The 25,838-nt window shown below is 41.1% G+C and overlaps 1 protein-coding gene across 5 annotated transcripts; it reads left to right on the top strand.

Annotated features, from left to right (window-relative positions):
* The first annotated feature begins 7,488 nt into the window (after positions 1-7,488).
* Positions 7,489-20,556, top strand: ZFP69B (ZFP69 zinc finger protein B). 5 transcript variants are annotated; one of them, XM_025983646.2, is made up of 6 exons: positions 7,489-7,607; positions 8,493-8,906; positions 12,537-12,622; positions 14,514-14,640; positions 14,903-14,998; positions 18,428-20,556. In XM_025983646.2, the coding sequence occupies exons 2-6, from the start codon at positions 8,780-8,782 to the stop codon at positions 19,594-19,596; spliced, it is 1,605 nt and encodes a 534-aa protein (XP_025839431.2). In that variant the 5' UTR covers positions 7,489-7,607; positions 8,493-8,779; the 3' UTR covers positions 19,597-20,556. The 5 variants fall into 5 exon arrangements, with proteins under 5 accessions (XP_025839431.2, XP_025839433.2, XP_072579808.1 ...); XM_025983648.2 differs by having other exon boundaries at positions 7,504-7,607; positions 12,551-12,622; XM_072723707.1 differs by having other exon boundaries at positions 7,534-7,625.
* The last annotated feature ends 5,282 nt before the right edge of the window (positions 20,557-25,838 follow it).

The following is a 25,838-nucleotide window of genomic DNA, read 5'->3' as shown; positions in this document are numbered from 1 at the left end:
TAACTGGATATATTTTGAAGAACGGATTCTAGATGTTGTGTTATATATCTTACTGAAATAATAGTTTATTAACAAAAATCTCTGATAATTTCGGTGAGTTTCCAGTTCTATCAGAGAATACAGTTAAGTATCTTGCCTTCCTACACCATGCATGGGTTTTCAGTGTTGGCTCATATCAAAACTGAAAAACGTAGACTTATTAATATAGAAGCCCACTTTTTCTTGCTTTTTCTTTAAGTAAGTGACTTCAACCTAAAGCTTTCTCCACCTTTAAGTTGATAAACAATTCTATTCTTTGTGTTGTACATATTTTCAAATATGTACTTTAAAAATGGACTGGATTTATTATCACTTATTTTAATTGTTGTATTTAAAAGTTTAATTTCTTACCTTTAATATTTTTATCCTATTTTATGGCATTGCTGCTTTCCTATATACAGTAGACAAGTTATCTTTTTGAATACATTTGTTGAAATAAAAACAGCATTTGAGAGCTTCGGTAGGATACAGCTAACATCATTTGGCATAAATCCCCAGTTCAAGCTCAGTGTTATAATTGCCTGCTTTTAGATCATGTTATATTTCTTTTGTTTCATTGGTACATGTTGACAACATAGTGTGTATTTTTTCTCTATATTAAGATAACCCTCACTATTATGTATGCATATATATGTATAGACACACACAAATAAATATTTGTGGGATAATTATTAGGCTAAAACATATGAAATTGCCTTTTTGTATGTTAAAACTGATTACATACCAGGAAGCTCATGTGGTTTAATCTAATACTTTCTCCCTTGAAAATATCTCATGGAGGGGCACCTGGGTGGCTCAGTCAGTAAATTGGCCAATTCTTGATTTCGATTAGGTCATGATCTCAGGATCCTGGGATTGAGCCCTGCAGGGGGCTCCACACTCAGCAGGGCGTCGGCTTGAGATTCTCTCTCTCTTCCTCTATCCCTCTCTCCCTGTTCACGTGTTCTCTCTCAAATAAGTAAATAAATATTTTAAAAAATATCTCCTGGAATCCTGCCAAGTGATGTATAGCTCTAATTCTTTTACAGGGCCTTGGTGTATGAGTGTATCATGATTTATTCAGTTTCTATACTCTTGGGCATTTACCTTCCCATGTTCTGCTGGTAGAAACAGTTCTGCAGTAACCATCCTTGTACAGTTGTCCTTTGTAACAGTGCTTTTGTTTCCAAGGGATAGATCCTGAGGAGCAGGAATGCTTTGTCTAAAGAAGTATATATTTTTTGTATTAAGAGATATTGCTGGACTGATTTCCAAAAGACTGGTGTATACTTTTTTTTAAAGATGTATTTAGGAGAGAGAGAGAGAGTGAGAGAGAACATGACTGGAGGAAGAGACAGAGGTAAAGGAAGAGGGAGAAGGAAAGAATTTTTTTTAGCAGACTCCCTGCTGAGAGCAGAGCCTCATGCGGGGCTTGATCCCACAACCCTGAGATCATGACCTGAGCCAAAATCAAGAGTCTGACACTTAACCACCTGAGCCACTCAGGTGCCATGGTGCGTGCTTGTGCATGCTTCTATTAACAATGTATGGGAATGTTCTCTCTCTGCATTCCCAATTGCAATAGCTGTTACAGTTCTTATTTTTGACCAATTTGGGTAAAAATACTATTACTTTTAATTTCCACATTGCTATTTGGGTTTCTCTTCTGTAAATTATCTAATTATATCCTTTGCCCACTGTCCTATGGGGTTACTTTTTCTCCCTCTGCTCCCACCCCTTTTACATGGCTGAAGCTAACTTGAAATCAGTAGTTGAGGATATTTATAAGGATATTTATATAAAGGATATTTATATATATGTTGAGATATTGTTGTCATCGCCCAAGCATCAGTTATGTGCATTGTTGGTACTAGATGAGTTTAATTACTATTTAAAATGTCTTAATAGTTGCAGAGTGATTTGGCAATACAGTGAAAAAATTGTCATGTTCATAAAGGCAGAGAATCTCAGCAGCATAAGATGTGATAAAGATTGATGTGTAAAAGTAGTCTAAAGAGGTTTTTCATTAACTGTAGCAAAATTCTAAGCTATAAAAAAGCATTGTGCATTAATTTAATTGAAGGATTTTTCTGTGTTAGTGGTACATACATAATGGTGTATTTTAACATAAATGGTATTTTAGAGTCAAATACATGTTTTGTCTGTCATCTACATTACAAATGTTTCCTGTCATATTGATTTTGCTTCAGGCATCTTTTGCTTATAAAGGTTTTAAATTTTTATATAGTCAAGCATGTTGATTAGGTTCCCAGGCATGGTTAAAAGCATTTCTCCCACTGTTAGATTAAATGTACTTTCTGGGATTTTCTTGCAAGAGTTTTTTCTTGCAAGATTTTTGTTCTGTTTTTACATGTAAGGGCTTAATGCAACTGGAATTATTTCTTAATATGAGTTAAGATAGAGGTCCATTTTTATTTTCTTTCAGATTGCTAAATACTAAAATTCCATAGGTTTCATTGATTAAACTATCATATTTGTCATTTAATAAAATCTCACATAAACCAGAATCTATTTTTGGATTTCCTAGTCTGTTAGGTTGGTTTTCTTTGTCACTTCTCAGCAGTATCATAGCTACATGGCCATAATGAGTTTTCAGTTTGTTGTAGTATCTGGAAGGCAAGTCCTCCATCACTGTTCTCCTTTTCTCATTCCAAAAAGAGAATTTTTGTCTCTTCTTAGACCTTATTCTTGCATGTGAATCTTAAGATCCTTTTATCTAGTTCGGAAATCAAAGTGAAACCCTGTTGGAATTCTAATAGGAATTGCAATGAAGTTTTGTATTACTTGACAGTTACGATATCAAATCTCCCTAAGTATAATATACTTTTTTTACATTGATTTAAATCTTGTTTTATGACTTTTTAATAATTTTTGTTTTCACTGCTTTCATCTACATTCTGATATAGATGTTCTCTTTCTTTCTTTCTTTCTTTCTTTCTTTCTTTCTTTTTTTTTTTTTAAAGATTTGACCTATTTATTTTAGAAAGAGAGTATGAGTGGGGAGGAGCAGAAGGGGAGGAACAAGCAGACTTTCTGCTGAGCTCAGAGCCCGATGCAGGGCTCAATCCCAGGACCCGGAGATTATGACCTGAGCCAAAATCAGGAGTCGGTCATTTAATCAACTGAGCCATCCAGGCACCCCTAGATGCTCATTTCTAGAACGAGGAAGATATTAATTTTGTGTGGTTATTTTAATGAGGCAAGTACCTCAGATGAAAGTCTCCTATTAATTATAGTAGTTTTAATTTAAAACTTGGGTTTTTCTGGATGGTCTACCATATATTATCAGCAAAAGGATATTTATATATATGTATCTGTTCTTTTCTAATATTTTTTGCTAGCTTCCTTGTATTACTGTATTCGATAAATCCTCCAAGACAATGTTAAAAAATACTGTGCTGGCAAATTTCTGATTTTAATCAAAATGGTTTTAGTGTTGCATCATTTTAGAATACTATTTGGTATGATCTTTTGTAAATAGTCTTTTTTACATTCAAGTAGTTTCCTTCTATTCTTATTTTACTTTGAGTTTTCAGTATATTAGAGCAATAGTTGACAAGGAGTAAGTGCTCTATAACTACTTGTTAAATAAAGGTATATTACAGTGACTGCTAAAGGTTATTAATGCCTTTTTCATTGATTACTGACATGATCAATATGGTTTTTCTCTTGGCATTATGGATTGTGTTAATATATTCCTTGGTATTGGAACAACCTGGGAAAACCTTGCTTGGTCATATATATCTTTAATGCATTGCTAGTTCTATTTGCTAATATTTTATTTAGAATATTTGAAATAGTCATACGTTTATCTATTCTTTTTTGTACTAAAAATCATGTTTTAGCATTAAAGTTTCTGTGTCATTAAGTGAATCAAGGAACATACATATTTTTTCTCAGTCTGAAACACTTCTTTGTTGAGAACTGCCCCCTACTCATGAGGGTGAGTGCTCAGAAACCAGATTGACTAGAACACTGCCTGCCCACTTGGTCACAGCTCACTGATTAAATGATCTTGCCAAGGTCTGGAATTTTGAATTGAGTGACAGACACTGGAAGTGGCTAAAACTGAACCATGGTAAGAGGGGTGGTGCAGAGGGCATCCCTTTGAACACCAACCAGACATACTGGTTCCTCACCTTTCATAGACTGGGCTAATCACTTCTTCTTTGGATTCCCAAAAATACTCCAGAATCCTTCCCATTATTATCACTATCACCACCACCACCACCATCATCCTTTTAAATTAGAAAGTAATTCTGGTGAACTTGTTACTTGCAAATAAAAGAGGCTTAATTACAAAACGATGTAGAGTCACCTTTCTTTGAATATTTCAATAGTTTTGCTTTTGATTTTTTTTTTTATTATTTATTTATGATAGTCATACAGAGAGAGAGAGAGAGAGAGAGGCAGAGACACAGGCAGAGGGAGAAGCAGGCTCCATGCTCCGGGAGCCCGACGTGGGATCCGATCCCGGGTCTCCAGGATCGCGCCCTGGGCCAAAGGCAGGCGCCAAACCGCTGGGCCACCCAGGGATCCCAATAGTTTTGCTTTTGTTTTTGACTTTCCCGAAATGACACAATGTGTAACGTGTGCAGTAGAAACCCCTTTTTAAATTGGAAAAATTAAAAAAAAATTTATTGGAGTTCAATTTGCCAACATATAGCATAACACCCAGTGCTCATCCCGTCAAGTACCCCACTCAGTGCCCATCGCCCAGTCACCCCAACCCCCCCCGCCCACCTTCCTTTCCTCTACCCTTTGTACATAGAAACCCCATTTGGTTTGTTCCTATTATAGACTGAGTGTTTGGTGTCCTGGCCAAATTCAAATGTGTTTGAATTCATATTGAAGTCCCAAAGTGACTATATTTGCAGAAAGGGCCTTTATGGAAGTATTTAAGGTTGAATGAGGGCATAAGGATAGGATTAGTATCTTAATTAGAAGAGATATCAAAGACCTTCTTCTCTCATCCCATACACACACAAGAAGAGGTCATCTGAGCACATAGTGAGATGGCACCCACCTACAAACCAAGAGAAGAGGCCTCAGATTGGCTTTGGATCTCCCAACTTCAAAACTGTGAGAGAATAAATTTCTGCTGTTTAAGTCATCTAGTCTATAGTATTTTGTTGTAGCAGCCCAAGCAGACTAATACAATTATCCCAAATGGCTAGTGACTTAATGCTGCTTATCAAACAATCCATCATTACTCTACTAATTTGAGATGTCACTTTTTAAAAAAAGATTTTTAAATTTTATTTATTCATAGAGACACAGAGAGAGAGAAAGAGAGAGAGAGAGAGAGATGCAGAGACACAGGCAGAGGGAGAAGCAGGCTACCCGCAAGGAGCCCGATGGGGGACTCAATCCTGGGTCTCCAGGATCACGCCCCGGGCCGGGCCGCAGGCAGTGCTAAACCGCTGCGCCACTGGGGCTGCCCTGAAATGTCACTTTTATATTAGATTTAAATAAATTATAAAGTCTGATAATTTCTGAGCTTCCAGAATCATTTCACAAATTTATGAGTGTATTTTAGCACTAGTTTTATCTTGATTATTGTCCCTCTATAATACAAGATAATATACCATATTGGTAGGGCAAGTCTGACTTTATAATTGTTGCAAAGTTTTATTGGCCGTTTTAGAATACCTACCATTCCAAGTAAACTTTAGAATCATTTAATTGAGTAAAAAGAAAAGTTGAGATTTTTGTGGAGGAGCACTGAAGTGGAGGGAAAGTGACATATTTAGGATGCTCTATTTTAATCCATGAATATGGTGCTTGTCACTATTCTCTCCATTTAAATCAGTAACTTTTGTAGTTTTATTTATAATGTCCCATATAATTCTTGTTTATTCTTAGCTATATTTCCCAAAATTTTTTGTGGAAATATTCAAACATACAGAAAAGTTGAAATAATTTTACAGTGTGCATCCATGTATCATTACCTACCATTAACATCTTACTCTATTTTATGCAGTGTTTTTATTAGGCAGTGAATGGGAGCATAGACTGCCTGGATTCACTGCCTGTAAACTACATAATGCAGGGCAAGTTACTTAACTTTTCCAAACCTGTTTTCTTATCTGCAAACTGGGAATTGCCTCAGGGGGTATTAGGAGGGCCAAATAGATTAAAATATGTAAGGCACTGAGAACAAAGCCTCATCATGCTCTGTAAACACAGTATGCCAACTACATTAATCTCCTTGGGCTGTTACAACTAAATATCATAGACTGGGTGGCTTAAGCAGAAATTTATTTTCTTGCATTTGTGAGGCAAGAGGTTCCAGATCAAGGTCTGGCACAGTCAGTTTAGGATGAGAATTCTCTGGCATTAGATGCCACCTTATTTTTTTTTAAAGATTTTATTTATTCATAAGAGACACACAGAGAGAGGCAGAGACACAGGCAGAGGAAGGAGCAGGCTCCATGCAGGGAGCCTGATGCAGAACTCCAACCCGGGACCCCAGGATCACGCCCTGGGCCAAAGGCAGGTGCTCAACCGCTGAGCTACCCAGGGATCCCCCACCTTCTTGCTAAATCCTCACATGATCTTTCCCAGGTGCCTGCACCTTCAGAGGGAGTGCGCCATTTGATGTCTCTTCTTATAAGGACACCAGTCCTATGGGATCAGGGCCCCACCCTTATGGTTTCACTTAACTATAATTGCTTCCTCACTCCGAATACAGCTACACTAGGGGGTTAGGGCTTCAACATTTGAATGGCAGAGGTGGGTGGGGAGACCCAAAGACTCAGTCCACAACAGCTAGCCAATACATAGTTTCATTCTATATTCTAAATTGTTGTTTTTGTAAGCTATTGATGTAGAAGTGTATTTGGAATGGTGTACTCCTATTTTGTTAAGGAGACAAAACCTACCAATAAAAGTGCATTACAGTATAATCATTTGTACAGAGAATACATAAAAATTCATGAAAAAAAATGGTGTGGTGTGTGTAGGTAAGTCTGCACCAGATATTAGCAGTGCTTATCTCTGCTTGATGAGATTCTAGGTAATAATTATTTTGCTTTTGGGTATTTTCTGGCACTTCAGAAATGCAAGAAAGGAATTAACCTAAGAATTTATTGAATGCTAGCATAAAAAAAAGACCCGATCATTCTTTTAGTAAAACACAGGATTCCGTTCCATTTTCAATCTTTTCCACGAACCTATGAAATAAAAGTGGTATGGATTCGTTTACAGCAATGTTGTTTGGACAGAAAAAAAAGATACAGATGTTTCCCTTTGGTGGAGGGATCCAGGCTCCCCGTGGCAACAGTCCCTTGCCCCTTGCGGGCAGAGGGGAGACGGCTTCTTCAGCAGGTGGGGGTGGGGACGCGGCACCGGCTCCGTCCCCCCACCCCACCCACCCCGGCCGCCCGCGAGCCCGGAGTGACGCGGCCCCGAGGCGAGCATCCCGCAAAGCGCCGCGAGCCCCAGGCTGCCCCGGAGGACGCTGGGAGCCACGCGCGGAGGCCGCTGCCGCGCAGGCGCACAGGTCGGGGCCGCGCTACGTGGGGGCGTCTCGACGCTGCGCGGAGGGCGTCGGGCTGTACGAGGGGGTGAGCGGGGCGCGCGGGGTGAGCGGGGCGACTGGGGGCGCGCGGGGCGAGGGGGGCACGCGGGGTGAACCGGGCGAGGAGGGTGAGCGGGGGGAGGGGGCGCGCGGGGTGAGCGGGGCGACGGGGGGCGCGCGGGGCGAGGGGGGCACGCGGGGTGAGCGGGGCGACTGGGGGCGCGCGGGGCGAGGGGGGCACGCGGGGTGAACGGGGCGAAGAGGGGGAGCGGGGGGAGCGGGGGGAGCGGGGTGAGGGGGACGCGCGGGGTGAGCGGGGCGCGCGGGGTGAACGGGGCGAGGAGGGGGAGCGGGGTGAGGGGGCGCGCGGGGTGAGCGGGGCGCGCGGGGTGAGGGGGGCGCGCGGGGCGAGCGGGGTGAGGGGGGCGCGCGCGGTGAGCGGGGCGCGGGGTTGCGCGGGGTGAGAGAGGCGCGCGGGGCAGCGGGGTCTGGGGCGGGGACCACGGCGAGTGGCGGCTCCTCCCCGCCGGCGTCTCGGGTGGCGCGCCGTGCGCCCAGCGCCGGGGTCAGACTCAGACAAAGGCTGGGAGGTCCAGGCCTGGAGAAAGGGTTATTACTTCCTCCGTTGCGGGACGAGGGGGACGGGAGCGGGCGGGCGGGGGTCGGTGACTTGCGGCCCTGGCGACGGCCCGGAGCTTGCATTCCAAACCTCCAGACTAGTGTAAGCATCATGCACCTGCAGCGGAGTTGGGCTTTATTCATGTCCGTGCACATGACGCCAGCGCAATGTTTTGGCCCGCGTGGGCCGTGCATGTCCACCGTCTCCACGTACCTCTCGTAAAAAGTTTTCACTGATCGGTGTAAGTTCTAGAATTCACTGTGCCACTGAGCGATTTCCAGGTCCTTTTGCCGACTAATGTTTTCTGTCCAGCATCACCAGGGGGCTTTCGAGGTGGAACCTCCAGCTGCTTGCTGAGAAGACCGATGGAACTCAAGACGAGATGGGCCTTGTGAGCCTAGACATTAAAAGGTCCCGACTCCGGATTTGGGTACACTCTGTTCGCTGGGTGCCTGAGCATGGAGGACTCCAGCACCACCGCGAGGCCTGAGTTTCCAGCCGTTCCAGCAGTTTCCTTATCGAAGGTGGCCATGCCCAAATAGGACCTTCTGCCTCGTGGGCTGAGGCGGAGAGCTCCAGAAAGGAGTGCTGAAGTCGTCATGCTGCAGCAGCTCCTCATCACCCTGCCCACGGAGGCCAGCGCATGGGTGAAGTTGCGCCATCCGAAGAAGGCCAAGGAGGGGGCGCCCCTGTGGGAGGCCGTGACTAAGATGTTTGAAGGAGAAGGTGAGAATAGGCTGGTTGGTGGGAAGGAGGAAAAGCAGCGTCGTCCTCTAGTGTGAGAAGGGAGGTAGACACCTGAGCAGAAGCATCCCTTGGGGTGACACTTGGGTAAAAGGTCTCTGGGGTTCTTGATTATGGCACCTGGCCTGGGGGTTTCCAGGATAGTACTACTGGTCAGTTCAACCCGAAACCAGTATGTGTCATGCCTGTATAGGTTATTTCTTTTCATTTTCCCCCGTGGGTGTGTGAGGCTGGGAAGACTTGCCTGATTTTCTTTATTTTACAGTGATGAAATTTTTTTTAAAGATTTTATTTATTTATTCATGAAACACACACAGGGAGGCAGAGACATAAACAGAGGGAGATGCAGGCTCCCTGCAGGGAACCTGATGCGGAAGTCTATTCTAGGACCCTGGGATCAGACCTGAGCTAAAGGCAGATACTGGGACAGCCTGGGTGGCTCAGTGGTTTAGCACAGCCTTTGACCCCCCTGGGGTGTGATCCTGGAGATCCAGGATCAAGTCCCGCGTTGGGCTCCCTGCGTGGAGCCTGCTTCTCCTTCTGCCTGTGCCTCTGCCTCTCTCTCTCTTTCATTAATAAATAAATAAAATTAAAAAAAAAATAAAGGCAGATGCTCAACCTCTGAGCCACCCAGGTGCCCCTACGGTGAGGAAATGTGAATCAAATGAGAGCCCTGTGCAGGCACTTAGTGGCTAGGTCAGGAGTAGAAGGCAGCAGGGAAAGACTAGGTGAGCCTGAAGTGTCTTGTCCTAGAAAGCAAGGAAGAATGCAAGATGGACATGTATCAGCAGGTTGGGCAGTTTGGACAGACCTTTAGAAGACTGCTAAGTATCCAGATTGATTGTTAACACTGGAATAAATAAAATTCCATAAGTTCATGATGACAAAATAGAGAAAGGGAAAAAACTCATTTACTGACAGTGGTGTTGATTCATATGCTGATTTCTTACTTTGAAAATAAATTATTGTGGGAACAAGGAATAATACATTTACCTTGCTTTTGAGATCATTTTCAGTTGTTGAGGCAAAGCTTTTTACAGAAAATAGTCTGCCAATAAAAATGGAAGAATATTTATGATAGAATATTATGATAGAATATTTTACTATAAATGAAATAATGGGGAACAGGGTATTCACATGGTGCCAAAGTATTGCCCCCATAAATTACTTGCTAAATGCCAAGGAAAGAACACACCTTTCCAGTGGTGGTATCTGGGGGTCACTGTCTTAACCAAGTGTGCCACTGATGGGATAAGCTGACATTTTGTGCCTTCTGGATAATGTAATATAAAGCACATGGTATCACCTATGAAGAATTCCACCAAAATGTTTAACATGATCCTAAATTGAGCTTTAAGGCTGAACTTCTGGTTTAATTTTTTTTTATTTATTATTTTATGATAGTCACAGAGAGAGAGAGAGAGAGAGAGGCAGAGACACAGGCAGAGGGAGAAGCAGGCTCCATGCACCGGGAACCGGATGTGGGATTCGATCCCGGGTCTCCAGGATTGCGCCCTGAGCCAAAGGCAGGCGCCAAACCGTTGCGCCACCCAGGGATCCCTAAACTTCTGGTTTAAAGAAAATACTAGGGATAGAGAAGGTAAACGTAGCACCATCAGACTGTTGGCCTCTTAAAAAGTCAGTGTCATGAGAAAAGGGGAAGTACTATTCTAGAGAGATTAGAGATAACAGCCACTTTGAATGTGTGAATCTTGGTTGGCTCCTGGGTCAGAATAAATCCAGAATAAAAGATAATTTGAGAAGAGTTGAGGAAATCTAAATATAAATTATTAACTTGCTTGGATGTGATAAATGGTATTGTGGTTATGCAGGAGAAGATCCTTATTTGAAGTATTTTGGGGAGGGGGGGCACCTGGGTGACTCGGTTAGTTAAGCATCTGCTTTTGGCCCAGGTCATGATCCCAGTGTCCTGGGATGGAGCCTATATTGGACTCCCTGCTCAGCGGGGAGTCTGCTTCTCCCTTTCCCTTTGCCTGCTGCTTCCCTGTTTGTGCACTCTCTCTCTCTGTCAAATAAATAAAATCTAAAAAAGAAAAGAAAAGAAAATGAAATATTTAGGGATGAAATATCATAATGTCCGCAACTTTGAAATGGTTCAGAAAGGGGATCCCTGGGTGGCTCAGCGGTTTGGCGCCTGCCTTTGGCCCGGGGCGCGATCCTGGAGTCCTGGGATCAGGTCCCGCATCAGGCTCCCGGCATGGAGCCTGCTTCTCCCTCTGCCCGTGTCTCTGCCTCTCTCTGTGTGTCTCTCATGAATAAATAAATAAATCTTAAAAAAAAAGAAATGGTTCAGAAAAATAGATGAAGAAAATATGGCAAATATTAACAGTCATTGAATGCAGGTGGTGGATGCATGGGTGTTCAATATTCATGATAAGAAGTGGGGGAAAAATACCAGGACAGCAATTCGTGTGCCTTAATTCCTAGTTTATATTTTTAATACCTCACATTCAGCCAATGTTTTGGAATTCTAGCAACCTGGCAGAGTATTATGCCTAACACTTTAGCAGATTAAAAAAAATGAACTGGATAGTTTCTACCCATATATTCATACTAATATTCAATTGAGGGAGATAATTATATAAATAAATATAATAGGAGGCAGTCTGAGAAAGATAGCAGAGTAGAGATAAAAACAAGCCTTAGAAGAGTACAGGGAAGAGGAAGCTTTCTTCGCATTAAGAGTGTTTGAGAAAACTTCACCAAAATTGGTCCAGAAGGACATCTCAGCTTTTCAACGAGTAGGATGTATGTTCAAGAACAGTGACTAGTTATGTGGGTTGGGTGTGTCTAGTGGATGAAGAAGGGTGTTTAGAAGGAGATAATACGGGGATCCCTGGGTGGCGCAGCGGTTTAGCGCCTGCCTTTGGCCCAGGGCGCGATCCTGGAGACCCGGGATCGAATCCCATTTCGGGCTCCCGGTGCATGGAGCCTGCTTCTCCCTCTGCCTGTGTCCCTGCCTCTTTCTCTCTCTCTCTGTGTGACTATCATAAATAAATAAAAATTTAAAAAAAAGAAGGAGATAATACTTAGAGAAGCAAAGATGGACTGGTTATGGAGGATCTTGAAATCCATGGGAAAGTGTTTGGATTTTTCTTTCTTATCAGTGGGGAAGCTTTGAACAGAGAAGTGGCCCAGTATGTCTGTGCTTTTGGACCAGTGTTGACCATTGGGAAGTATTAATATCCAAAGAAGTACACTGTAGCTCCTTTTCATTAAGGAAGCTCCAGTCAGGGCAGCCCGGGTGGCTCAGCGGTTTGGCACCGCCTTCGGCCCAGGGTGTGATCCTGGAGGCCCGGGATCAAGTCCTGCATCAGGCTCCCTGCGTGGAGCCTGCTTCTCCCTCTGCCTCTGTCTCTGCCTCTCGCTCTCTCTGTCTCTCATGAATGAATAAAAAAAATGAAATGTTAAAAAAAAACTTAAAAAAAAAAAAAGGAAGCTCCAGTCTGCTCTGAGTTGCTCTAAATGTCCCTATTTGTGAATGTTTTGAGAGAGGAGCCTGAAGTTCAGCAGGTCTGCAAGCCAGTTTTCTGTTTTTGGTGGGGGTGGGGGGCAGGGGAGGCAAACCTTATGGCTCTTTTCCTTTCTCAGTTTTGCTCTCTCAGGATGCTGATGAGACCCAGGGAGAAAGTTTCAAGATTGAAGTGACCTCTGCACCCTCGACAGTGGAATCTCAGGTGGGTTGCAGTTTCCTGTCACTTTATTGAAATTGTTTCTCAGATTTTAAGAGCCTTGGACTTTGATATTCTTTGACTCAATTTGCTGGATTGGATTTCCTTAGCCTGTTCCAAACCAGGCCACATTGGTTGATTTCACAGGTAAGTTTCCCACCAATAGTAAGAGGTTCCTCATAATAGAAGTTCACCATAATAGAAGGTTCCTCAGGAACCTTCTTGTTTCAAGCAAACCTCTGGCCATTTATCCAACACAATTAAAAATCATGGGGAATAGGCTAAATGGAGGATGGGCATTAAGGGGTGCACTTGTTATAAAGAGCCCTGGGTATTATATGTAAATGATGAATCACTAAATTCTCCTGAAACCAATATTACACTATTTGTTAACTAACTAGAATTTAAATAAAAATTTGAAAAAAAATCATGTGGGTGCCTGTATGTGTGTGTAAAAGTAATGTAGTCCTTGCCCTGAAATGTGTATGTGTGTAAAAGTATATAATGTAGTCCTTGCCCTAAAACCTCACAGATAGTTTCTGAGGGGAAAGACAAAACATTGTAAAACATTTTAAGCGGCATTTAAAGATTAACAGAATGCAGTTCTGATATTCTTGGAGATGTATATGCTTCTTTAATGACCTTTAAGAGAGGATATCTGGTTATGTTTTGGAGCAGAATTGTAGATGAAAAGGGAAATAAACTATTGGCAGATCATGAAGGGCACAAGCTAAATAGGCTGACCAGAGAAGGAGGGAACATTTCCAAGAGCGGTAGGAAGTGTCTGTGTATCATAAATGAACTAACTAATCATAAAACTATTGGCACTGGCAATGGACAAAGCTCTGTGCTACCAAAACCCAGAATCAGGGAAACTCAAGAAAAGCATAGATCGGGATGCCTGGGTGGCTCAGTGGTTTAAGTGTCTGCCTTTGGCTCAGAACATTATCCTGGAGTCCTGGGATCGAGTCCCACATCGGGCTCCCTGCATGGAGCCTGCTTCTCCCTCTGCCTCTCTCTCTCTCTCTCTCTCTCTCTCATGAATAAATAAATAAAATCTTTAAAAAATTAATAGATTAATCAGAGAAAATCTATATAGAAGGAGATATTCTTAGAGAACAGAAGAGTTTTATAGTGGAGCGATCTTAGCTTCAAAATAACACAGTATAGGGTTTAATCACCTATCTTTAACATTTCTCAGATTCAGTTTTCTAATGGGTTAAATGTGGATGCTCTTGTCAGCTCATAGGCCTGAAATGCCTTCCAGAGTTATTTATAATATATAAAAAGCATTAGAATCATCTTCATACATAAAGAATGTATTATTATCTTGCTCTTCTGGGTTCTGGGTTCTTTTTGCATTTGGTAATATTTTTAAAAATAACCGCAAGGTGGTTATGTAATGTATGTAGGTCATACATGACAGGCTCTTGTACTTCACAACACGGTGTCTGCTTTGGTCAAATCTTCCTTACTGGGCAGAATCCGTGCTCCCTCCAGAAATGCGCTGTTCTCACATACTTTGCTCACTAACAGAAACATCCAGCTAATGCTGCTTTACCCATGCTGAAATGTTCTCATTTTAACAATTCATTCTCAGCCCAACCAAAGTCCCTGTCTTGAACTCTCCCCTCCCTCAAATAGTTTTGATCTTTATTGTCCTTAATCCAAATTACCATAGACTGTTTTGAGACCTACTTTAATATTTCATGAGTATTTCTCCTTCAGCCAGATCATAAGTTGCAAAAGGCAACTTACATGTTTTCTGCACTGTGTTGTAGTCTCCTGCAGAGAGTCAGCCAACTAATTTTCAAGAGAGTGTCCAAGAAAACTTGGCTAGAATCTCTTAGCATGTAGGCAATGTTAGACCTGAAAAGGAACATATTTGATATTCTAGGAACTGTTGACCTTCAAGGACATATTTGTGGACTTCACCCAGGAGGAATGGGGGCAACTGGCCCCTGCTCACCGGAATCTATACCGGGAGGTGATGCTGGAGAACTATGGGAATCTGGTCTCAGTGGGTAAGGATAAGTTCCCCTTATAACTAGAACCTACCTGTTGTAAGAAAATCTTTATTTCTAACCAAATTACTGTGCCCAGGCTTTGGGTTGTGATACAGGTTTCTAGTTCCTTCTAAACAGCAAGTCAGGATTGCTGTGGTCTTTTCTGCCTTGATCTTTCTGCCCTAGCCCTCAGCAGGCCTGAATACCAAAGAACTATCTTTTAATTCTTGGGTTGGTTCTTTGACCTCAGCATATGCAATATTTTCTTCTTCGTGAGCAGGATATCAGCTCTCCAAACCTGGTGTGATTTCCCAGTTGGAGAAAGGAGAAGAGCCATGGCTGATTGAGAGAGAGATTTCAGGAAGTCCTAGTTCAGGTAAGAGCAAAGCAGGTGGGGCCTCTGTCATGTTTGCTAGAGAGCTCCACTTGAAGCCTTCTCCAGGCTTTGGGGAAGACCATGCCACCCGGATGGGACCCACAGGAAACCTGATTACTACTCTGCACTTGCCTCTTCTCATTAGTTTCCCTGGAATAGGGGGAAAGAGATGCTTTTCTCATCGGAGTTAGTTTTCTTGACTAATTCTCCTGTCCCAACTTTCAAGATTTTCTTGCTTTCTCAAACCCCATTCTGAATCTTGCCCTCATGGCTGCTTTCTCCTGTCCCTCCAGGTATTCGTGGGTCCCTCCTCATTAAGTACAGCACCCTTCACCAGATTCTCATGTTATTTTATCATGGATTTCACTCTTTCACAGTTCCATTAAAAATTTTTTTTGAATCTTACTTTGTAATCCTAGCTTTAATTCTGATTCTCTTTTTAACTTGTGTAATTTAACTTTTTATTTCAGGTAACTTAGGACTCTGTGAGAAATCCTCACAGAATTCCTTCTTACCAAATCAAATAGATTTTACCAGTCTCCTTCATCTAAGAACAGCAATAATGACAGCTCTTCATCAAGGTGGCCTCCGTGAGTCCTGTGCATATGTTAGCCTCATCTTACAGAGGAGAAAAAGAAGGCTCACAGGTTAAGAAATTTGTCCAGCATCACTTAGCCACTGGTCAGTGGAGTTGGTATTTGAATTCTAATCCTTCTTATTCCACAGTTTGTGTTTTTAACAGCAGTATTCTACTCGACAGCATTGGGTTCATAGACCTGGCCACCTTCTTGGTATCTATCCTTTCCTCCACCAGCCAGTTTATAATTTTTATCTCCTCCCTCTTTCTCTTCCTGCTTTTTCAGAGTGCTTCTCATCAATATCCTTTTTAACGCAGTTATGTCATTTTCACCTCCATTAGGATAGGCTAAACTACTATAGCAGTAGACTCTAAAATGTGGCTCAAGCAGAAGAGGAATTTCTTCCTCATAGATCTGGAGGAACTGGTCAGTCCAATAGATAGTTCTTTTTCACCCAGTGAATTGGGGATTGATATTTCTTCCACTTGGTGGCTGCACCATTCCCTAGGGCCTCTTCCTCATCTAAGTGTAGCCATCACAGAATAAGAGCACACAGGAGCTCATCTGGGAGGTTTTTATGGGCCAGCCTGGAGTGAGTGGTTCACATGACTTTCACTCTGAGTCACTTATGGGAGAAACCTTTGTCACTTCGCTCAAATAAAAAAAAAAAAAAAAGATTGGGAAATATAGTGTAGTTGTGTGTCTAAAAATGGGAAGAACTGATTTTGGTGAATATCCAGTAGTGTCTGCCACAGTCCTTGAGGGGCTGCTATTCTATATCTGCACAAATGCATTGTGATGGTTTTGGCTGTTCCTTGACACCGATATTCTCTATATTTTCATCTTTGTTTTATACATCCATATGAACTCTATTCCCATATATCCCTGGCATTTAGGACATCTGTGTCTGGGTGCTGTTGTCACTTCAAACCCAATACATCCGAAAACAGACCATCTTCTCTCCCAAGCAAATTTCTTATCCTGATTCCTCTATTCTTTCAGTCTCAAAGACCACATATTATGGTATCAGCAAGACTGTATCATGTTTTTCTACTCTCAGTGCTTCCCTAATTTTTCATGCTTCTCTGATATTACCTGCTAGAAACACTTCTCCTCTTCATCTTTGGTGGTGCAGTGCCAAGCCAAGTCCCAGCATCTCATGCCTATTACTATGATTATTCGTTGTATTTGTTAATGTTTTATTGTTTTTCCGAATATTTTGAATGTTACTGTCAGATTTGACCTCTTGAAATATGACATTTATCTTGTTCTTAACGCTGAAAAGTTAAGTGACTCCTTATTCCCTGTAATAAGGAATGAAAACATCTCTATTTGTTTTTTTTTAAGGATTTTACTTATTTATTTAAGAGAGAGAGAGTAAGAGTGCAAGTGGGAGAGAGGGGCAGAGGGAGAGAGAGAATCTCAAGCAGATTCCATGCTCAGCATGGAGCCCAACACAGGGATTTATCTCACAAGCCTGAGATCATGTCCTGAGCCAAAACCAAGAGTCAGGTGCTTAGCCAGCTGAGCTGCCCACCTCTCTCTTGCTTTTTAAGTCTACCCTAAGACTTACGAAGCTATTCCCGAGCATTTTGTATGTGCTGATCCTAAGGTGAGGTTAGAAATTCTGGGGAATGAGTTTGTTGTGAACAGGAAATATTGGTGGTTTAGGATGGCAGAGTCCAAAATGGATGGATGGGAATGGAAAGAGAATAAAAACTAGAAAAACCCCCTCATCTCAAAATATTGTCCCATATATACTATGGATAGACTATATAGTCTCTATCCTTTAAGATTTCATAGTATAGTTAATAATATGTCACAAATTAAGAAGACCATGTTTCACCTCCTATAGGTATAGGCAAAAATTATGAAGATTGATAAAAATCCAGTGAACTTGAAGGGAAGGGCACCCATATTGAGAGGACACATGTCTCCTGAGAGCACACATACCCAGAACCGAATAATTCCTCTTTAGTAAGTTCTATGAAGTATTGACAGGAATGTAAACAAATGTTTCTATAATGATAACATGAAAAACTGGAGACAACTTAGATATTTGTCAGTAGAGAAGTCAAATTATTATATGTCCATCAATGGAATGCATGTACTTGTTAAAAATAATGAGATAAATATAAATATACAGACATGGAAAGGGGGCCTGGCCTGTAAGATTTGGTTGGGTTAAAAAACAAAACAGATGGATAAATTATATATATATAATATATATATATATAATATATATATATATATTCCTTTTTTTTGTGCAAATGTATATTTGTGACCATACGTACATAAATACACACATTCACATGTACATACTTTTGGGAATATCTAAATGGATATATTCCAAAATCCTAGGAAACTAAGGGAATGGAGATGAAATGGAGAGAGGCTGTCCTTCCTATGTTATTTAATGTTTTCTTTTAATGTGTAGAAAGTATGAGATAAATACTTGAAAAAAACTTTTTTTTATTATAGGGAAGATTTTGTCATAGAAATCTGGACTTGAGACAATATGGTACAAGAATCCTGTGTTCCTTAATCTCATCTCTTGCTATCTGCCCTTACAGTGATGCTCTTTTCTTAGTTGACTTCCTTCTGGAATTCACATGGATGAACTCCTCCCAATTCCTGAAAGTCAGCCCACATATTCTAACAGCTGCTTTCCTTTGACAATTTCTTCATTTATTTTTGTATTACTCTCTAGGGGGCAGAACTACATTTGAAGATAGCCCAAGGTTTCTATGCTTAGTACATGTTAATTTTTCCCCCTCCTATTCTCACTATGGCCATTTATTTCTTAAAGTGCACTGAATATGGGTCATTTGTATTTTGGGATTTCTTTCAGACTTGGAGAATAAAACAGAAACCAGCGAGTCCTCCTTAAAGAATGGTATTTCATGGGAAGGATTACACCATGGCCTCATGATGGAACAGTCCACAAGAGGAAACACCTTATATTCCACATTGGGAAGAGTCTCCAAATGTGATAAGTTAGAAAGCCATCAGGAAAACCAAAGAATGGGTGAGGGGCAAATTCCCTTGACCCACAAGAAAACACTCAGTCAGGAGAGAGGCCAAGAATCTAACAGATTTGAGAAAAGTATTAATGTGAGCTCAAAAGTTATTCCAAGACCAGAAGGTCCTCTGAGAAAAAAAGACCATAAATATAAGATACCTAGAAAGAGAAATAGATACAATTTAGATTTGATTAATCATTCAAGGAATTATACAAGAATGAAAACCTTTGAATGTAATATTTGTGAAAAAATCTTCAAACAGCTCATTCACCTTACAGAACACATGAGAATTCATACTGGAGAGAAACCTTTCCGATGTAAAGAATGTGGAAAAGCCTTTAGCCAAAGTTCATCCCTTATTCCACATCAGAGAATCCATACTGGTGAGAAACCCTATGAATGTAAGGAATGTGGGAAAACCTTCAGGCATCCATCATCTCTTACTCAACATGTTAGAATTCATACTGGGGAGAAGCCCTATGAATGTGGTGTATGTGAGAAAGCATTCAGCCAGAGCATTGGGCTGATCCAGCATCTGAGAACTCATGTTAGAGAGAAACCTTTCACATGCAAAGACTGTGGAAAAGCATTTTTCCAGATTAGACACCTGAGGCAACATGAGATTATTCATACTGGTGTGAAACCCTACATTTGTAATGTATGCAGTAAAACCTTTAGTCATAGCACGTACCTAACTCAACACCAGAGAACTCATACTGGGGAAAGACCATATAAATGTAAGGAATGTGGGAAAGCCTTTAGCCAGAGAATTCATCTTTCTATTCATCAGAGAGTCCACACAGGAGTGAAACCTTATGAATGCAGTCATTGTGGAAAAGCATTTAGGCACGACTCATCCTTTGCTAAGCATCAGAGAATTCATACTGGAGAAAAACCTTACGATTGTAATGAATGTGGAAAAGCCTTCAGCTGTAGTTCATCACTTATTAGACATTGCAAAACACATTTAAGAAATACTTTCAGCAATGATATGTGACATACATTCAACATCAAATAATCCTCATAATGGAACAAAATCCTCTAAATCAGAGGTTTTCTGACTTTTGGATTTCAAGAAGCAAGGATTTTTTTTTTTTTTTAATGACTCGACCCAGTGTTAAAAACTATCAGTTTTGCCATAATAAAGAAACTTCCTGTTACCAACATTGTCTCAGAAAAGAAAGGGCATTTTAATATTTTAAAATATAGAGAGGATGTAATCATTAGGAATAACCCTTAACATTGAATTAAGTTAGGTTTATGAAAATCTCCCAAATTTGTTTTTATTTTTCTCATTTCATTATGGACCAGTGGAAGGTTCATCATGGCTATTTGGACTGGCTTTTGAGAATCACTGTTTTAATAATCCCTTAAATAATCAGAATAAAATATAACTTTTTTATTATAGCCCTTTATATGGCTAGAAGGGGTATAAATAAAAATACTGGTTGGCTCATTTCTAGAAGAAATAATCTTAAAGGAAGCTTTCTAGAACTGATAGGTAACCTACTACACATGAAATACTGAAGTATATTTTATGGCTTCTTAAAGGGAATTGGCAAACTTCATAAAGGGCCAGATAGTAAACATGTTAGGTGTGTGGGGCATATGAGCTCTGTCAGAACCACTCAACCCTACCGTGTTAGCGCAAAACCATCCAGAGAAATACATAAACCAGTATATCTCAGCTTTTGCACTGTTGATATTTTGGGCCAGATGTTTTGGGCAGCTGTCCTGTGCACCATAATGGGTTTAGCAGTATATCTGCCCATAAGTTGCCAGTAATAGAGCCAATAATTCCCCCGCACCTATCATAACAACCACCGAAAATGTCTCCAGACATTGCTAGATGTGCCCTGGGGATCAAGATTGCACTTGTGAAGTACTTGAAAACCACTGAATAAACAAATTGAGTGTATCTCTGTTCCAGTAAACAATAAACTTAATGGAAAAAACACATTTGGTCACATTTAGCCTGAGAGCTGCAGTTCACCATTCCTGCTGCAGGGTACATAAATGACTGCCCCCAAATAAGCACAGCAAGAATAGTGATAGGGTTATTTTTTAAAAATCTGCTTCACTGGAACTTTTGATATGTCCTGCTATAATCTCTTTAACTGTAGAAATTTTATATAGTTTCTGAAATACTTATACCAATCTACCATAAAAACCTGAGGAGGCTTATCATCACTTATTTGACAATGCTTCCCATGTGATTTGACATAATAAGCCTAATAGTCAAAAAGAGTTCATTTAGAAGTTGAGTTTTGGGAGGTTTGTCTGAAATAGCAGATTTTAAAGTACATCCCTAAATAAGTTTACATTTTATTTAAAAACAATAATTGGGACACCTAGGAGGTTCAGTTGAGTGTCAGACTCTTGATTTCGGCTCAGATCATGACCTTAGGGTCATGAGATTGATCCCTGTGTCAGGCTCCATGCTCAGTGGGGTGTCTGCATGAGATTCTCTGCCCCCTCTCCCCTGCTCATGCACATGCATTCTCTCTTTCTCAAATCTTTAAATAATCATCTGCTTAGCCAAGGTGGCAATATGATTCTAAAGGCAAATACAGAGGATTACATCATTAATAAGAGTTAGCTTAATGTTGAGAAGATTTGATTTTAAAGACAAAATATAAAAACTTTGTTTTTCTAGGCTGATAAAGAATAATCTTTGTTTACAACTTTAACTGATAACCCAAGAAAACTGCCATATTAACAGAGGAGAACCAAACTCCAATCTTATACTGGTTTATACTTCCAATATCAAAACTCATTTTGGTAAGATGAAGTTTTAAAAATATTTGAAAGAGTGAGAGAGCGTGAGCTGAGGGTCGGAGGGAGGGAGAGGGAGAAGCTGTCTGTTGAACAGGAAGCCTGACCTGAGGCCTGATCCCAGGACCTCAAGATCACAACCTAAGCTGAAGGCAGACGCTTAACCAACTAAGCCACCCAGGTGCCCCAACAAGATGAACTTTTTTTAAAAAAAAATCATGCAGACCTTCCTTTTTCTTCCTTGTCATCTCCCATGTTGATATATACTTCTTGAGACAAGGACATGCAGGGCACTGCTTGGATCTGAGTTTTTGTGGTGGGTTCTGTAATATGCTGACCAGAATCCCCACTAGGAATTACAGACTGTGTAGGGAATGTGGCCAATAGTCCTCAACTCTCACCTGCCATCAGGGGTTCCCTTAACTGAAGACAGCTGTCTTGTCAAAGGGCATACCCTCTGCCCAGGTTGTTAACATCTAATGACCATTATAAAAGTCCAACCATTTTGCCCCATATTTAGGATGGTCTGAAGGGTAATCCAACTTTTAGAACTCCTCAGAGAGTCAATCAAGGCTTCTGTTGATATTGTCTCCCTTTAAATAACCAGTCTCACTTTACTTGCATCACATCTGTTTACTCTTAGATTATGCATAAAACTTCATGAGGCATTAGATAAACTTCTAAGGTTTTTTTCCCCCCTTTCCTGACAAATTTTGCAATGGAGATAACATGAACATATTTGAATTTCAGTAAACATAGGTAGAATAAAAGTTTTGTATATAATGCTGATAATTCTAAAGACATTTCCATTTGATTAAGCCAACAACCTTAAATTAGCTTTAAGACTGAATATTTTAAAAAAAAGACTAAACATTTTCCAAGAGCATGTGAACTTATAAAACATTTGGGTTAGTTTCTATCTTTGAGTTTTAGAATGCCCAATTCCTACAAGCACTTGCTTTAAACCAACTAAATAGAGATCTTTTATTTTATTTTATTTTATTTTTATTTATGATAGAGAGAGAGAGAGAGGCGCAGAGACACAGGCAGAGGGAGAAGCAGGCTCCATGCACCGGGAGCCCGATGTGGGATTCGATCCCGGGTCTCTAGGATCGCGCCCTGGGCCAAAGGCAGGCGCCGAACCGCTGCGCCACCCAGGGATCCCTAGAGATCTTTTATAAGTTAATTTTAGCAATACCACCTGGAGATAAGAGAAAATATCTCACATTTATAACATATATGGACACACAAGATGCAAGCAAAATCTTAAAGGCCCAATTTTCAAATGTCTCCTTTTTACAAAACAAATCTAATGGCAAGATGGTGTTGTAATTTAGGGATCCACTCACTGGTCATTTTTCTCTGTATTGTGGCCAAGTAGCATTATAAAAAATAATTGCCCAACTTTGGAGAATACAGCCCAAAGTGTTGCATGTGGGGATCAAATTGTTTCCCATTTTCCCATAGGAACATAGCCACTTTTATCCAAAGATACCAAGAGATGCAGTAACAAGCAAACCAAATGAAACCCAACCTCTGTAAGCATCAGTTTCTCCCCAAAAGTCAGGGCTTCACTAACTCAAACAAACAGCTTCCTCATCAACTTTTTAGAAAAGGAGGTCAAAAGAACCCCAACCCCCTATTTGGAGGCATTGGAAAGGGAGGAAAAAATAAGATCTAAACCAAACAGGAGAAAGAAATAAGCTCACATGCCCTCCATATGAAATCCTCAGCTAGAGACTTCCGTCCAAACCAAACCCAAAACTGTTTCCTTGCCACAGGAGTTAAATTAAGCTGGAGGCACCCAGTCAGGTTGGGGCCCTGGGGACGGTCCCCAGGACAAAGAGCCTAGGCAGCTGTTAGGACCCATCACCGGGCTCCTGTTACAGGCTGAGGGCTGATGAGCCATGGACAAAGAGCTCCTCCCCAAAATGTAACCAAGCCCAAGTTCACCCATCTAATGGACAGCAAAGACAATCAGACATTGAGCATTCAGCAAGGAAAGGAGATCGGAGGGCAAATCTCAAATCCACCTCTCCCAAAGAGAGTTGGGGGAATTTAAAGGCAAACAAAAAGGGTAAAAAGTTGTGGATGTGCTTATTAGCCTGCAGGTGCAATTAGTACCATCAACACTTTGGTTACTGGTTTCACTAGTTTTCTCAGAATATTGAAAATGTAGGGATCCCTGGGTGGTGCAGCGGTTTAGCGCCTGTCTTTGGCCCAGGGTGAGATCCTGGAGACCTGGGATCAAATCCCACGTCGGGCTCCCGGTGCATGGAGCCTGCTTCTCCCTCTGCCTGTGTCTCTGCCTCTCTCTCTCTCTCTCTCTGTGTGTGTGTGACTATCATAAATAAATAAAATTTTTTAAAAAAATTATTAAAGTAGAGATTACTTAAAAAAAAAAAAAGAAAACGTAATTCTTACTGGCAGGTGGTGTTTGGAGGTGGGCGAGGGATGCCAATCTGGACAATTTGGTACATAATATGACAGAGCTAAAATCATGCTTCACTGTCGTCCATTTCAGGGATAACACAGTATTATTTGGGTTATTTCGAGTCTTCGAAATGTGTGTGCTTTTATACAGATAGGATCATGGGTTAGCTGCCTTTGGAACTGGAATTGTTCTTCACTGATTATTAGGTTGTGCTCAGATCCTAAACCTTCATGGCAGAGTGGTCAAGAGTTTGCATTCAGAAATCATAAAAATATGTATTCAAATTCCAACTCTAACTTCTCTAGCTTTGTGATCTTGGTCAAACTCTTTTTTTTTTTTCATCTGTCAAGAGGCATTTTTAATAGACACCACACAACAGGTTTATTATGCTAGGTACCTGCAGCCACTCAAAACCAGAAATTATTAATATTGCATTTTATGCTCTTTCAGCTTGTGATAAATACTCATTTATGAAAACACAGAGATATATAAAGAAAACAAACAGGACAGAACCCAGATATACCAACGTGAAAACTTTGATCTAAAAAGACAACACTGTGGGGCATCGGGGTGGCTCAGTCGGTTAAATGTCTAACTCTTGGTTTTGGTTCAGGTCATGATCTTGGGGTCCTGGGATGGAGCCCCGAGTCAGGCTCTATGCTCAGCAAGGAGCCTGCTTCTCCTTCTCCCTCTGCAGCTTCCTCTGCTTGTGTGCGTGCACTCTCTCTCTCTCTCTCTCTCTGCCAAATCAAAAAAATCTTTAAAAGAGAGTCTTTCTCTATCCCTCCCCCTCTGCTCTTCCCTCTACTTGCCAGTCGCTCTCTTTTTCTAAAATAAATTTAAAAATACTTTTAAAAGACAACATTATGTGATTCCATTTATATAAAGTATCAAAAGTAGTCACACTCATAGAAACAAAGTAAAATGGTGGTTCCCAGGGACTAGGGGGAGGGCGGTAACAGGGAGTTCTTGTTTCATGGGTATAGAGTTTCAGATTTTCAGAAATCTGAAAAAGTTCTGGAGGTCTGTTTCACAATGTGAATACAGTTAATGCTATGGAACTGGACACTGAAAAGTGGTTAAGATAGTATATTTTATGTGTGTGGGGGTTGTTTTGTGGGTTTTAAAAATTATTTTTATTTATTTATTTATTTATTTATTTATTTATTTATTTATTTATTTTCTTACCACACACGTGCACTCAATTTTTGGATGTACTTCTTTGCAGAGGATGCACTCTGGTACCCAGTCTGAAAAATTCTTCCAACCCACTTGTTCCAACCCCATATCACTTCACTGACCTTCACTGGTCACGTCCTCCCTTCCCTCCCCACCCAGCAGAAAGCACCCCCTACTCCATATATATATGTCAGTAACACATTTCCTCATGGCAAAAGCATTTTACAAGTTGGATTACCCCCTGGATCCCGACTTTCTATATATATATTTTTTGCCATCTTTTAGACACCTTGTTATGGGCTGGATTGTGTCCCCCCCCAAGCCCTTGCTAAATTCATATGTTGAAACCCTAACCTCTAGTACCTCAAAACTAGACTGATTGAATATATTAATCACTTTAAAGAAGTGATTAAGATAAAATGAGTCATTAGGGTATGCTCTAATCCAATCTGACTTACAAGAAGAGGAAATTTGGGCACACAGAGAGACACCAGGGACCTGGGAGCACATGGGAGGACACTGAGCGAGGCAGCCATTTGCAGCCAAGGAGTGAGGCCTCAGGAGAAACAAACTCTGCTGATGGAGGCAGGCCTGTCTAAGGACCCAGAGGGGTTCCTGCAGGACCAGCCAAGAGGGTCCTCGGCTCTGCACAGGACAGAAATCAAGCTCGAGCCAGGAGGAAGTGAAAGCAGAGGTTACTGAATAGTGTAAGTGACACAGTATCGTTGGCAGAGTGTCTGGGAGCCTCAGAAGAGGAGTGGGGAGTTTCTACGTTGCTTGGGGTTATGTGTTTATATTGGAAGGAGGTCCAGGATATGTGTGCCTTTAGGAATCCAAGTCTCATTAAAGGT

Source organism: Vulpes vulpes, chromosome 10 (assembly GCF_048418805.1).
Source record: "Vulpes vulpes isolate BD-2025 chromosome 10, VulVul3, whole genome shotgun sequence".
Taxonomy (NCBI): Eukaryota; Metazoa; Chordata; class Mammalia; order Carnivora; family Canidae; genus Vulpes; species Vulpes vulpes.
The sequence above is the reverse complement of the archived record's forward strand: the minus strand, read 5'-3'. Positions and strand labels throughout refer to the sequence as shown.